This window comes from Bombus huntii, chromosome 6, assembly GCF_024542735.1.
Source record: "Bombus huntii isolate Logan2020A chromosome 6, iyBomHunt1.1, whole genome shotgun sequence".
NCBI lineage: Eukaryota > Metazoa > Arthropoda > Insecta > Hymenoptera > Apidae > Bombus > Bombus huntii.
The window spans coordinates 12,999,359-13,014,549 of record NC_066243.1 but is presented as its reverse complement, the minus strand read 5'-3'; the positions used below and the strand labels follow the sequence as shown (position 1 = coordinate 13,014,549).

General features: G+C 40.9%; 1 protein-coding gene across 1 annotated transcript in view; it reads right to left on the bottom strand.

Annotated features, from left to right (window-relative positions):
- LOC126867181 (B-cell lymphoma/leukemia 11A-like) overlaps positions 1-14,914 on the bottom strand; it is a 47,952-nt gene extending 33,038 nt beyond the window's left edge. Inside the window, exon 1 of the mRNA XM_050621423.1 lies at positions 12,995-14,914. Coding sequence (XP_050477380.1) covers positions 12,995-13,031 — 37 coding nt within the window. The 5' untranslated portion in view covers positions 13,032-14,914. The remainder of the gene's footprint in view (positions 1-12,994) is intronic.
- Positions 14,915-15,191: the final 277 nt, after the last annotated feature.

Genomic DNA, 15,191 nt, shown 5'->3' with positions numbered 1-15,191 from the left:
TTTCTCTATAAATTTTGTATTTAACCCTTGTGTACACAGCCACGATATAGCTCTTCCATAGTATTTCAAATTTTTCCATAAATTTTGTAAAGATAATCAAGGAATGGTTAACCGCGATGGTGTTTGTGATATTTTTAAAAAATATAGTAGAAAAGTAAATAAAGGAATTAGTAAAAGAAATACAAAAGAACGCGTAGCAAAATATTATAGAAAATATCAAAAATGGTTGCTCGCACAAAGATCAAAGTATAACAAAAGTATACCGAAGAGAAACGTTAGGATAGAGAAATTCTGATACTTTAGAATTAGAAATACGCTTGGTAGTCAGAACAGCGCGCAACAGCGAGGCCACAGTTGAACTCGCCTGTGATACAAAAAACCTGACCCCAGATTTCTTTTTTTCTCTACATCATCAGATCCAGTCTCTAACCCCCCGCGGATCGACCACGCAATTGGTCCAGCCCAGCGGCGGTCGATGAATTATCTCGAACCCGATCCCACTCTACCGGTTCGAACAGTGGGTTCGATTTTTTCGCGAGAAAAAAACCATCCCGCTGAGCAATTTTGTCGTGGCCGGCCAATTGGAAAGCAGCACGCGAAAACGGCCACGCCACTGGCGGATACCGGCCGACCGTTCCTCGTCTTCTTATTCGACTTCCGGATCGGCCGATGCAATGGCCGGACATGACTTCCAATGTCTGGTTCTTTAGCTCGTGTTGTTCCATTCTAAAGGGACGTTTCGTTTTGTCGTTTTCTAACTCTGCTACGGAACATTGAGTTTTTATGTCTGAGTTTTATTCTTCTTTCGAAATTCTTTAACTTGGAGTCAATTGTTACAAAAAGATTTTTAATGTTTTGTAAAAAAAGATTTGTTGTAAAGTTGAAACGAGAAATTACCTACAACAATACAACGATATTTTTATCATTTTTCTTCAGCTTAAGAATGTTTTTAACGTAGAGAAACACGGTCATGATCATAATGACGAGGATATGATCTGGACGAAGATAATTCAAAGAACGTAATAGGATTAATGCTCCGTGCTTCGTAATAAAATTGATCGCAGAGATCTTTCAGCGCCTTCCAGGGCGTTCTTGACCTTTAAAATTGAAGTTTTCGTCTCTGGTCTGTGAACTATTTGCAAACAGTTCAATCAGATAAAATACTTTCTTCGTAAATACCACGTATCTACTCCGTTTACTATTCCCGTAGTATTTTTTTCTTTCACTTTCTACAAATACCAAAAATATTGAATATTAAAAATTCACTTTATCCTTAAAATATTATAAATTTCAGAAAAATTAACTAATTATGATGCAACTCTTTCCAAAAGGTACGTAAAAATTTGATTTACTGAAATGTTTATGTACTTATATTGTGTCCAAAATATAATTTTTTAAATTCTATTACATCCAAAATGTAACTTTCCAAACTGTATTATATACAAAATATATGCTTTCAAGATATTCAAACACAATCTGCATCAACTTTCTCAATAATACAATGAATTCCAAGAAACAAAAGGCGTATTACTCATTCTACGAATATAAGAACGTCCAGTTCTTATAGAAAATTCCTTTACGGTCAGTCGTGTTTCGTTGAAGCAAATATCCTGCTATCCAGCCGAAAACCGCGTCTCGAATCGCCGTTTCCTCTTCCGGTGGACGCGCGACGAAGGACGTGAAATCGGGAGGTAAGATTTGCGTAAGCGGATGGGCGATCGTTAAGTGTTTCATCAGAATTCAGTTTAGACGTTTTTTTGTACAGTTAATGGGTTGAATAGACGAGTTTACGTGTTTCAACACGGTCCATTTTTGGAGAAAGACATAATGAAGAAGAAAAGATTTGTATAACAAAGCTATAATAGCCAGATTAGAGTATTGTTAAATTTTGAATAATTTTATTTTCTCTGATATTTGCTTTGTTCAAGAATATAGAAAAGAATATCTTTATTCGATGACTCTTTTATTTTAGCACACTATTATAGTTTTCTACATATCACTATCTTATGAAGTATGCGACATGTTAATTAAATCCTGCGACACTTTGAGTGAGCAGAAAAATTTCCTGAGGAAATTCACGATAAATTGTCAGTGAAGAATATAATTACTGTTTTTAGAAACTAAATTAGTCTCCAAATTATTTTTAAATAAAAGAAACGGAATTATAATTAAATATATTTTGAGGAAAAGTTGTGTATTATAAAGATATCAAATAATGATTATAGAGTCACATAATAAGTATATAATAGCCAGGATGTTTACAGCTATTACATATCAATAGCTAAGAATAAACGTTTAAATCGGAAACCGTTAGTTTCCCGAGTAAAATATTTATTAGTCACTCGATAAGGGTTGAAACGTGTGTCTATCGTGATCTTCAACATCCACGTTGAACATTCGACATATATTGATATCCTAGAGTAATGTAGTCTCCCCGAAATAGGAAAACTTATTACCTCGACAGGCCTATTTATAACAATAGACTTATTTTGGAAACAAAGCATTAATAGATTTATTTTCAATCTACTTGAAATAACTGCCCTACACCGCGCAGATATTCGCATTCTCATAAGCGTTTCAACAAATGTTTCTATACGTAAAGTACAAAATATAAAATAGAATCAAATATTCGAACATTAAATATCCTAGCTCGAACTGTTCCACTCGCCAATAAAACAGTAATTTGCAAATGAACTTTATCTTATGCTTTATGAAGACTATTAATTATTTCTATCAATAATATATAGAATTTAAAAATAATTATCAATAATTGATTAAAACTTTTAAAAGAATTCATTTTATCGTCTACCTGTCGAATCAAAATATGCATTGCACTGTGTATACATCATAACGATTTCATATATACCCACTAAATGATACTGTATGATTCAATGACTTTATATCTCTAATGACGCAATGCGTCTGATCGTACGATCCAGCTGTTAGAAATATTACATAAACCTACTTTGTAAATTGTCACGTGAGATCGATCCCTCGTCTGCACCAGGCCTAACACAACTCTCATTGTTGTCTATTTAATCACACGCTGTCAGGCTTTCAGTAAAGCGGCAGTCAAGTTATGTCCAAGTCTCGAAACGAGTAACTGACTCGCGACGTTCCAACCTTCTGACGATTCGAGTCATAACCGGCGGAAAATCTAAAAACGAGACTCCACTCTGTTCCCCTGAACTTGGCGTTCCTATTTATAGAAAGGCCCAGTCAGCGTGTGTACGCGCCACGTGGTTTACATACGCGTGCGTTCTTCTGGGATATTGGACTATAACGGGTGACCGACACTGGGGAAAACAGAAAATCGCCGCGGAAATGACTGGACTTTAACGCCGCCTGATTAGGTGATCCAAATCCTGATCAAAAACCTGGCTCCTTATTTCTCTCACTTCAAAGCATTCGATTCGCATAATGGATGGACATCATCGTGATTGTCGGTTACAAGCTGATGGATAGTTGATTCATTGGCGAGAAAATTCCTGGAGGAAAGCTGATCCCGAGAAACACTTTCTAAACATGAAAGTAATTATCTCGAGGACACGCGTGATTAGTCAATCAAGCCCATCACCGCTCAATCTTCTCTTCCACAAGGTCAAGTATAGGAAAAAACAAAACTACTTGATCTTTAATATCTGTCGACGTTGTACCCATGAATTGGAAGGTTGCGTTTTGATCGTATGAAGACAGATTGACCTTCGTTGCTCCCTGACAATTAAGATGACACGGTCCAGGATGGTCCACGAGGGGTGAAACGCACCTTACTAGGAAAGGCGCTTCGAAGTGACCCTTGGTCAGGTAGGCGATCTTTCCCCCTTTTGGACAAGTGAACTAGCCGACAAAGCATGTAATAATACGAGTGGATTATCGCCCTGAAAGGTGTTCGCACCTTGGAAGGAGGGACTCGGACAATGCCGGACAATGGAGCAGGAAACCGACACCGCAAACAACATAAATTTTCTTTGGGCACCTCGCCATTATGCTCCACTCGGACATCTCCGTGTTCCATGGGTCAGACTGTCTTATTCTTCCCTGGATTCTCCCTTCTCTTTTTTACTGATGTGTACTGAGGGGACAAATAACAGGGTGATTTCTTCGAGAAGTAAGCAGGTTTTGAAAAAGCCTATTTCTAAGTGCTTGTAAGTCCATTATTGGTTGAAAGTCGAGCTGGATACCTCGGATTCCCGAGTATAGGATGTTTAGGTACAGTGTAATGTATTGTGATTTGTTGTTGTGAGATGTACGTTTTCTTTGGAAGGGAAATGAGATTGATTTAGGAAGTTACTTGTACAAATAAATACACTTAAATAATGAGAAATTCCCTAATAAAGAAATGTCAAATTTTACAAGTCACTTTCGTAAGTAAAATGTTATTTCGTTATCCTACTTGACAAAAATTTATGATATTACAAAAGAATAACTTACATAACATATAAATTAAGAAATTTGTAAATTAATAAGTTGTTAGTTATATCATTAGCTAGTAAATTATCGTGCAAGGGAACTCTGGCTATTTAAGTTTACTTTTGTTACTACTAACTCTATAACCGTTCTTTGCTACTTACTAACTGTACTTTTCACCTCTTTTAAACAACATCTGTGTTCTTCATTATTGCACGAAAACTATTTGACAACGCATCAAACATCCATGTACACAACGCCACCGACTCTCCAAATTGCCATTCTACTTCGTGTCAAAATAAAACGAAGACACACGTTGCTCGAAACTCATCAAATAAAAATCATACATCCAATAAACTTTCCAATCTACACGACCGACCCAGTCATCTATCAATATTTCCTCAAACACTTCTTTCTCGAAACTCCACTCTGAAAAATCGATCGATAATTCAGACTCGATCAGAGCGACGAGGACGCGAGGCGATCTGTACACGGCTTCGCGGTCTTAACCCCGTTTTGAGGGATCCAGAGGCGGGGAGGCCAATAACCCAGGTCGTCGAGCTTCGCGAACGAACCCGACGACATCGTATTTCAGCCGAAATTGCCGAACGGCAGATTGGACGGACGATATACAGCCACGTTTCGGGAAAGATAGCGAGAAGCGGTATCGGCGTCGTTCTGTCCTGCTTCAGGATGACAAGGATTTAAGGAAAGGATGGTTAATTAATTTCTTACTTCTTTTACTGGCCATTTCTTTCTCGTAGTCGATGTGATTAAAAATTACGGGAGAAAAACATAGTAAGTGACATTCTTCAAGTTTAATGGAGAGACAATTTCTTCATCGATATGTTATCCATACAATTTTGTACTATCATTAGGCATATCATATGCCTTCTTTGTTTGATTTTGCAATTAAATATATGTACGTATATCTGTTTCCCACTTTCTTGAATATGTTGAAAAATATTAAAAGTTATATAACATTGTGCTATTGGTTTGTTACGTTCGTGGATTTATCAGATGTTTCTAAAAGACTTGTATTTTGGGATTTAACAAGTCTTCGTACCAATTATGCAAATGTATTAAATTACTTCCTTTTAGCCATTAAGTTGGCCATCAAAATATGAAAATCAACATGGATAGACTTGTCACGTCTTTTCGTTGCGTTCGTCTCTTCAGTTACATACTCCTCGAAGTAGTTTCACAGGATTGTCTTCAGGATGTACAAAAACCGTGAGCAGTGGTTAAACAATCGTGCTATTTGCAGTTACTGTTAAGAGTATTTAGAAGTAAGAGTAACCGCGGGACGTTAATGTTCTGAGCTGTTATCTTATCAGTTGAACGTTTTCAGAAGACATCAGATACCTACTGGAAGTTTCTGATCGCTTAAGTGGCTGTGACGTTATTTGTCCCATTCTTTCACGTTTCTTTCTGTTAAATTATGTGAAATAATTTGATCGTGACAAACTTGTACAACAGAGTTTTCCCTTAACGAACTTTAAATATGCCTCGAATAAATTATTATAGATAAAATTTGGGAAGAATGTTGTTGAAGTATTTCTGCAGTCTTCGTGTCTAAAGGGTAAAGAAACCGGTATTCTCAAGACATAAAGAGTTAATAATTCAGAGATAACAAAGCATACTTGCACCTTGTCCAATAAAGATACGTAACCATCCCATTCACGTCCTCGATTCCAATTCGAGGATCTTTCCTCGAGGAACCAAGTTAACAGTTAACCAGACCATAGTCCCTCTCGACGATTACCCTAGGATTAAAACTTTCCGTGTAACGACGAGAACTCATTGACAACGAGAACCTTTGCTATCTAGTAGCGGACGTCAATGCGACATCGGACAGCGTCAGGTGGCGCCATCTATTCCACCCGCGTCTCTGATCGATTCCTCCATAAATATTCCATCAATTAAAATATATGAAAAAATCCCTCAACAATTAACAAAAAACTACTATATTACATTTATCCGTAGAAGCGTCTAAAAATCTTGATTTACTGTCAACCGTCGCTATTTGTTATTCGCATTTGTTATAGCATTTATATACTAATTAATTAAGTTTAAATATCGTTAAATTAAGTTTCACATCGTTTGTCGGTTACTTTCGTACGATGAGAAAAATTTGACACTGTGGAAACGGAACGTGGAAGCTAAGAGAAGAACTCTTCATTGGAAAAAGACTATGTGCAAATACTTCTTGTAGCTGGTGTATAATAAAAATTGAAAATTCTTGTGACAGGTTAACTTATCCTCTCCACTTAACAGATTTAAAATTCTCGTCTGAAACTTGCACGAGAAACGAACTCTCTTCTCGCAGCTGGAGCGGGATAGCGCGCGACAACTTTTCCTCACGGTCCATAAAAGATATCGCCATTAGCGAGACTCGTGTTACGGAGACTTTTTGCGTAGCTCGCGTGCTTCTGGGATCAAAAGTCGGGTTCCGCGTGGTCCCTGGCTGCACGACCGCGCGAGAAACTTCTTACCTGGCCACGTGCTGGGGCCCGGTGAGTAGATAGCGGTTCGTGGAACGACAAAGAGGGAACGTGAAGAAGAGAAACGGTAGGAGAGTCTCGATGAGGGAAAGGGTTCGCCACGCGCCCAAAGCACGAAAGGTTAATCTGAGAAATCAAATCAAAGTAGTTTTTTGTCGGGGCTCGAGGCAGTTGTTAGAAGAAGAAAGAAGGAGAAAGCAGCAGATTAGATTGGTTGATTTCTCGTGTTGGAAAAGGATAGGTGGAAGAAGCGATGTTGAAGGAAGAAGATCGAAGAAAGAGAAGGAGAAGGGCTTCCGACGGGTTGCATCAAAGACAATATTTAACGCGCTCGGCATAGAAAACGCCGCATATGCCGTGCACGTGCCGACAGGGGCGCGTAAAACTCACTTTGTTTGCTAAATAACATCCTCGAGAGTGCTTCGGGCCCGATATCAAACTGAAACGACGCCCCAGCTTCGCAGGACGCCGCGCACCGAGGAGGTGTCCTGCTATGCGGGCGTAATTGCGTCAATTAGCGAGTCACGCTTTCCAACTACTGATAAAATTGCTTTCGCCGAGCGAAACGTCATTTCCTACCTGCGTCGTGATCAGCTTTTGCTCGCCGCGCTGAATGGATTTCTTTCGTATACTCATGACGGTAAGATATGAATGTATTTTATGGGCACATACGTGTGCCCCAATGGTCAGAAATTTAATATCATTTTTGTATCTAACTAATTAGTCTATACTTTCATATTCTTAGTAACGTAGCGATAAAAAGTCATTGAGCATAAAAATCTGAAAACTAAAAGTGCAAAATGGCGACAAGAAAGTAAGCAAATTGTAAAAGTGACCACATCCATGATCTTAGTTTCAATGCTGATACAGCTTTCGAATTGTTTACAATCTCGTTGCGCCTGCCATTCGTTAAAACATTTCTCAACTTTGAGAAAAATACGGGAAGACTCACATACTTTGTGCTCCTTTTAATTTCATACGAGAAATATTAATTTTCTTCATAGTCAGGGTTTTTTCTAAACTTTAATGCGAATGGATTTAACAGGATTGATGAATTAATGATCGGATACGAGATTGAATTAAAGGAATTTCGAAAATTGTTGCAAGGTTAAATCATAAATTCGTTTATTAGTTGACTATTCCATTAATTTCTTTATTTATTTGCAACTTCATTGTTCGTTGATCGGTTTCTGGAGAAAATATAATATTCGTATAATATAATACTAATATCACAGGTTTTAAGATGAGCGAACTAGAGAGGCATTTAATGTTGTCATCTAAGAACGCTAGATTCATTAAGCGTTATGTGTTAGAGCGTAGCTCGTTACTGTTTGTGCAGGTTTGTTAACAAGCAAGTTGCGTTGTAAGTACATACGGGATTATTGAATATATTTGTTGAGATCATAACTTAGAGATGATTAGGAGATTAGTTGGAACAATCTCAACTTCCACTCGTTTAGCTTATATATAGGAAACTTTATTAAAAAATTTAACTTGTGAATATAATCATTTATATGATCTGTATCAAGAAACCAGATGCAAGCAAAATAGAACCGAAAGTTTTCCTATTCAATTGTGGTATTAATTTTCCTATTAAATGCATTGACCCTACGAAATCTACTTCCAATTCTACGTGTAAAGTTATATTGTCAAAAATTAATTCTTCTTAACATCTCTGCTCTCGCATCGATTATTTTTAAACTTCTGCCTAATATATTCCTTATCAAAGAAACCATTTACCCCGTCATGTACAAACTAAGAAGTTACGTTATCAGAAAATAATAAAACGAATATCTAAAACATTGACAACCTTTTCCTTTCTTTTTTTTATCGGCTACCTGCACACGTAAGGCGATACCGTCCACAGGGAAGTGATAATTTACTGGCAATGCTGGCGATTCGTTCGTTACACGATTTTCCCCTGACTGTCGCCGATATTTCGCTCGATTCGACGTTGTTTTGTATTCAAACAACAGCTGCCTGTGCTCCTGTTCTTCGAACAGAAGCGTCACGGTCCCGTACAACGCTCGATATACGATTCCTATCTTAATTGGGAATTTGCTTATTCCGATAACGGGTCGCGCCATCGCGTTCACTTTAATCGTTGATCACCGACCTGTGAAGAAATTTGTTCGAAGAAAGAAGAAAGAGAGAAAACGACCAGCGATTTCGAAAAACGATTTCCGTTCTCGTGATCGCAGCTGACAATTCCGCACGGTCGCTCCTGTTCGAAAATTTCCACTCGTCGCGTCGGGTACCAATAGTTGCGCAATTATTCATTTCAAGCATAAATCATACCGCATAAGCATAAATCATATTGACGCTCGAGAAAGAAACTTTTTAAGGAATCATAGTTTTAATTGACTCAGGCTATAGCTGGGCCGCAAATGAGTAACTGTGAAGGTTCTTTTATTTAAAAAAAGGGAAGAGAAAAAAAATCAGTCCGAATTTGAAGTTAGAATGTATTTTTGTAATGTTAACAAGTATCTGAAGATTTAGCAAAGTATAAAAGAATTGTCAGTCGATGAGAGATTACTTCTTTCTTGTTAAAATATTAAGAGGCTTCTTACTTATCGAAATAAAAATAGAACCGAGGCATAAAATTGGAAGAATTACAGCAGAGTTAAGACAGAAAATTCTCAGCATTTTTCTCTTCTTCGCATCAAGAAAAATACGCGTACTTTAATCTCGCTACGTTCTTCCTTAATAATATTTTCCTACTAATAAATTTCCTTCAAGGAAAATATGATAAAATCGTTCTTCAGGCGTGTGATTTCTTATTTCAATCCCTATGCTTTAATGCTTTCTTAAAACAAGAAAACATTCATGAAAACCTGTAGCAGAGTGAAAATAACCGAAAATTTATTTGTCAAGATTCGTAAAATACAAAATTATCGAAGCCGCTGTGGTAAATTGCAAAATAATTGTACAAGATGTTTACTGATCGAGGGCTGGGCGATCGCGTGATCTATTTACTTGATTACTCGTATGTAGGACAAGTTGGAAGGCGGATAATCGCGATGTAAACAGGAGTCGTAGATTCAAGCGCCGACAGGATAATCCGCATTTGCAAACAGAAATTTAAAGGTTGACCTCGCGATCGTCAAATCGAGAACTCTAACATCGTTCGATCTTAAATTTCAATAACGCGAATTCACAAAATCAAGGAAGAAATTAAAAGAAAAGTCGAGTGACGCGTTGAGACGAAATAGAACGGAAATTATCGCAATGGAAAGCGATCAGAGAAATTTTGACATTTCGACCAAGCAAACTGTCACGAAAGAAAATTATTTCGAGGTCTAATCGATCGGACTCACCTCTTCAAACGCACGCGATGCCGAAATCGTGTCGGCCAATTCGCGAATTTCCTCGGAATCGGCATCACGCGACGCGTGCGTGTCCACGATCGACCACACACGCTATCGTCACCTTCGGCAAACTCGTATCTCGCATAAAAGATATAGCGGATTCATTTCTCGAATAAAAACATAGTTGAGAACTGATCGAAAGCTTGTCATCCTCGTGCAGCTATTTCACAATTCCGATTCCATACATTCCAGACATGCGTACGTAGCTGACTTGCGAGCCATCCTCGCTCCACCTCTCACGCGCATATGTATACGTAGCGACCACTTTTCGACACTGACAGAAGCCCAGGTCACCGATGAAGGCACCAATCACGCCGACATTCTTCCTCCCCTCGAGAACTTAACATTTTCAACAGTATCAAACAACTAAACCACGATTGTACCTATAATACAAATGAATAAAACACACGGCGGCAGGTGTCCATGTCCAGCCATCCGTCGTCTATCGTGACGATCCTGACTGACCGATCGAATTGGATACTCGATCGATCGATACTTTATAAGGTGGAACGAACGATTTCATAAGATGGAGCCGCGGGGTTAATCAGTGGAGAAATATTCCGGTATCTTTTCGCGGCGGCGTCATCGCGCGAACTAAAGAATATCGCAGTTGTAATTAAGAAAACGGAGCCGCCGCCGCCGCCACCGCCGCCGCTGCTGCTGCTCTCTCCGTGGGGGCGAGGGGGTGCAGAGAGCCGGTTCGAGGCGACGCGGGGTAGGGTGCGTTACCAACGGGGGTGCCGGCAGTGACGGGGGTGGAAAAGTCTGTGAAAAACGCGCGCATGACAATGCCGCCCCTCCTTATCCATCCCACCCCCTCGACTTGTTCTTTCTCCACCTCCGCCTTGGCCGACTCCTTCTTCTCCTCTCTTTCTCTGCAGCTCTTCTTTTTCCACCCTTGAAACTTACGAGGGTGGGGGTGTCGGGGACTAATTAAAAATTCAACCGGCGACGAGTTCTCCGAAGACGTTGGCCTGCTACCCCGCTTTTCCCGCCACCACCCCCGCCCGGTCTTCTCTCCATTCATTCATTCCTTCCCTTCCCTTTCTCCTTCTTTCGTCACGTTTCTTCGTAACATCTCTCTCTCCCTCTCTCTCTCTCTCTCGCATCTTTCTAGACGTCCACGCCGCGCGTCTTTTATTTTTCTTAACCGTGGCCACGCGACCGCCACCGATTCTTCTTCCTTTTTCATCCCCCCGTTGCTTCTTTTTTCTCTCCTCTTCTCGCAGCTGCTTTTAGTTTGCCCTTGCTACGAGAGGCGACAGGTTGCCCTTCCACCAGAGAGAGACGAGGAAGCAAATTGGATGAGATTCGAATAATTTCATGACTTTGAGTTTAGGAAATGTTTGTAAAGATCGTGCCCCTAGCAGAAAGATGAAATTGGAATTATTTGGTGAATTCAAGATTGGAGAAGTGTGGATCGATTCAAGTGTTTGGGTTAAGGTTATCGCTAAGAATTAGGACAGCGGATTCGAGTTACACGATCGAGAACGATTTATGACCTCTCGGTCGGCAGGATTTCGAACACGTTTGGTTACTGTGAGTCCTACAAACCGAGGATTTGTCGGCAAGCGGTTGTGACGGTGACAAGATCGCTTTTAAATTTCTTTTTCAATTTACTGTAAGGTGGAATGAACAGCCGAGCGATCATTCAATAGTTCTATAAATCAGTTCAGAAATTGTTCGACTGTTTCGTCAATATTATCATTTAAAATTGATAATGAGGCTCCGAGGAACCTTAAGATAGATTTCATAATACGTAGCTTTGAATGTAATTCTATAATAAGAGAAAAGACAGAATATAAAAGGAAATTTAAACGCTACGGTTTATTCTAAATTACTTTACGCTTAAAGATTTGCAAAATTCAAAATAAGATCGAACAATGTTAGAGAACTTAAACTTTCATACACTGCATTACCCTTTTCTACTTGCCAAATATAAAACACGAAGAATAAAGTAAAATACGTCAAATACAAAATAACTGAAGTTTTGATTTACTTTTACCGAATAGATACATTTTGCATATTTCGGTGCACGTTTTCGCCAAATTAAAGAAACGTCAATTTCTTGTAATTCACAAAGACAGGTTATATTCACAAATATTCAGAAGCGAACCAGCTATACACATATCGAACGCTAAACAGATGACAAAAAGAGTATCTCCGGTTTATAAGATTACGAGATCGACACCGAAAATCGCCAGAAACTTCAAACACTCTGCAATTAGAAATTAGAACGAATCTCACAAATGAAACTATTTAAAACTCTTAATTAGAGGAATCACGAATCATTGGAAAACCAATCATTCTTCTATTATTACAAATTAAAGGAAATTTTACAAACGCGACACGGACAAATCGCAAATTATCGGAAACCCCAAATACTCTCCTGTGATCAAAGATTAAAACGAATCTCACGAATCAAACCATATTGAACTCTCCGTTTACAAAACTACAAATCTTTCTTAAACGAAACTTCCAAATAAAGCTGGAAACGGAGCATCAAGGAGCGAAGAAGGTTCGTGGCAACGAGGAAAACTTCACTCCAGGCTTTCAAGTTCAGGCGCGCGTCTTCGTCGCGCCGCGCAAAATCCAAAAATAATAACACGCTCGAAATGGAAACAATTACGGTTTCTGATCAAGCGACGGACGCTGATGAGTCTCGGCTTTCTAAATACAAATTGAATTTTGTCATTTTATTTCAAATCTACTCACCTTGCGCGATCCTGACCGCGGGCATTTTGATCCTCATGGTGACGTTCGTCGATTTTCGTGGCGCGTCGCACGATTTATGCCTCCGATCAACGGGTTTCCTTCGAACGTCCAGGACGGAAGGTAGTTCCGCGATCGAAATGCTCGTCCTTCGATCGTCTTGGTCGATATTCTACGCGATTCCAACGAATCTTCGACACACTTCTTATTTTCAAATTTGCTTGGTATTTTTTTTTTTCTAACGGTGAGTTGTTGAAGAAAAGGGGGAGGTGAGGACTACGCTGGAATGAAGACGGTTCCTTCGAGCAGAATCAAAGTAAATTCGTCAACACCTTCTGTCCTCCTCCCCCTCACCTCCGCCCCGCGGTGTTGCTTCGTTGAAACGAGTCCATCCGACGTTTCACCTGTTTCCACCTTGAACAACTTTTCACTTCCTTCCTCTGTTCCTCGAGTCTTTCGATCCTCGTCGATCGACCCTCGCGATAAACCCCCCTTTTGAATCACTCTTTCTTTTTTTTCTCTTTTCCTTTCCGTTGAATTTATTCTCGATTATCTCGAATATATTCTCGTTGAAGATTTTCTGTTCTATTTACCGTCCGATCGTCTGGTGCACCTGGCCGCGACGACGACGGAACTGACAGTCGGCCGGGACGCACTTCTTCGTCAACTAATGTTCGTCCTCATCGTGTTCCTCGGCTGGCGTTCAGCGCGGCGCGTTCGCGAGAAACGACACACGTCGCGGCGCACATATATGCGATCACACAGACGTGGAACGAACAGAGCACGAACCAAGGTGTTTAATCGCGATCGACACTTCGGGGAAAACAGAAGCAAAAACTTGGAGACTTTCTGTCGCGCACAGGTGCTTCACCGGCACCGTCGCGATTCACTGTGGATTCCAGTCAGCCAAATTTTTCCCAGAAAACCGGCACCGTCGCAGGAATTTCACCTCGTGGAAGTTATATCTCTGGTAAACAGAGTCACCGCAACAGTGTCGCGGCCAGCTGTGGCCCGTCGCGCGTTGTCCAATAGTCACACGCTATCACTAATTATACCAACAATCCCATCCTTCTTCTGTTGTCATTCACCTCTCTTTTCCTCTTCACCTTTCCTCTCACCGAAATATTATAAGAGTATCGGAACAATCAGAAGCAAAACCGATATGAAACAAACAAAACAAGTGCGCCTTAAGATCAACGTAACTGTCGCTCCTTCGATTGACGTAACACGCTTCACACACATTGGTCCTCCTCCTTCTCGGTCTCTTCTTTCTTATTCTTACAATGGGCTCTAAAAAGCGCGCCAGACGACACACGCGTATTTCAACTGAATTTTCATCGGCTTCGGTAACATCTTCCTGTAACTATCACGAAGATCGTAATACAAAACACTCTGCTGTTGCTGGTCTCACGTCCTTCCGGTTTGAAACATGTACAAGACGAACAACAACGTGCTATTCCTTTCTGGACGGTTTGTCAAACGCGTGTCCTTCTGGTCGGCGTACTTTTGGACGTTCTCGGCGAGGTTCTTGCCGACGAGGTTGTCTCGGCGTGTGGGCTGACGCGCGGATGTCGAATGCCTGATGCCGGCGTGGACCAGAGCGACGATGGTCCAGCATGGGTCGTATCTCTGAGTGGACTGTGCCGGACGGTGCGCCTAGTCGTGCCGTGCGGGACCTGATGTCTCGGGCACTGTGCTCACTTCGGACGCGCTCGGTTCGCCTCGGCGCCGAGACCGGACACCCCACGCGCTCTCGGGGTAGTTTTCACCCCCGTGGTGGGGGTAACACGGCTCCCCCTCTTTGTCGTTCCTCACTGGCCGTGCACGAGGCTCTCGCTCGCCCGATCACTCTCTCTGTCTGGCGACCGGCATCTGTTCTCTCTCCACTCTGTACACTCTCTCTCGTGTGCTCTCCCTTCTCTCGCAAGCGTGCAAGTTACACGCGCGCGGACTAGACTGGTGTGTATACTCGTGCGCGTACCATAGCCTCGTCTCTGTCCGCTACGCGCCGCTCCTTCTCCAAGCTGCCGTTCCCCGTGTCCGCCTCGAAATCGTTCGTCTCTGTCCCGATCGAGACGACTGACTCGCGCGCGACCCGACTCGACAGTCTCGCGACGGGACGCGGGATCGCGCGGATACGCATCGTTTCGCAGGGTTGACTTTCTTTCTTTGTTTTTTTGCCCATTGGAACGTTGATTCT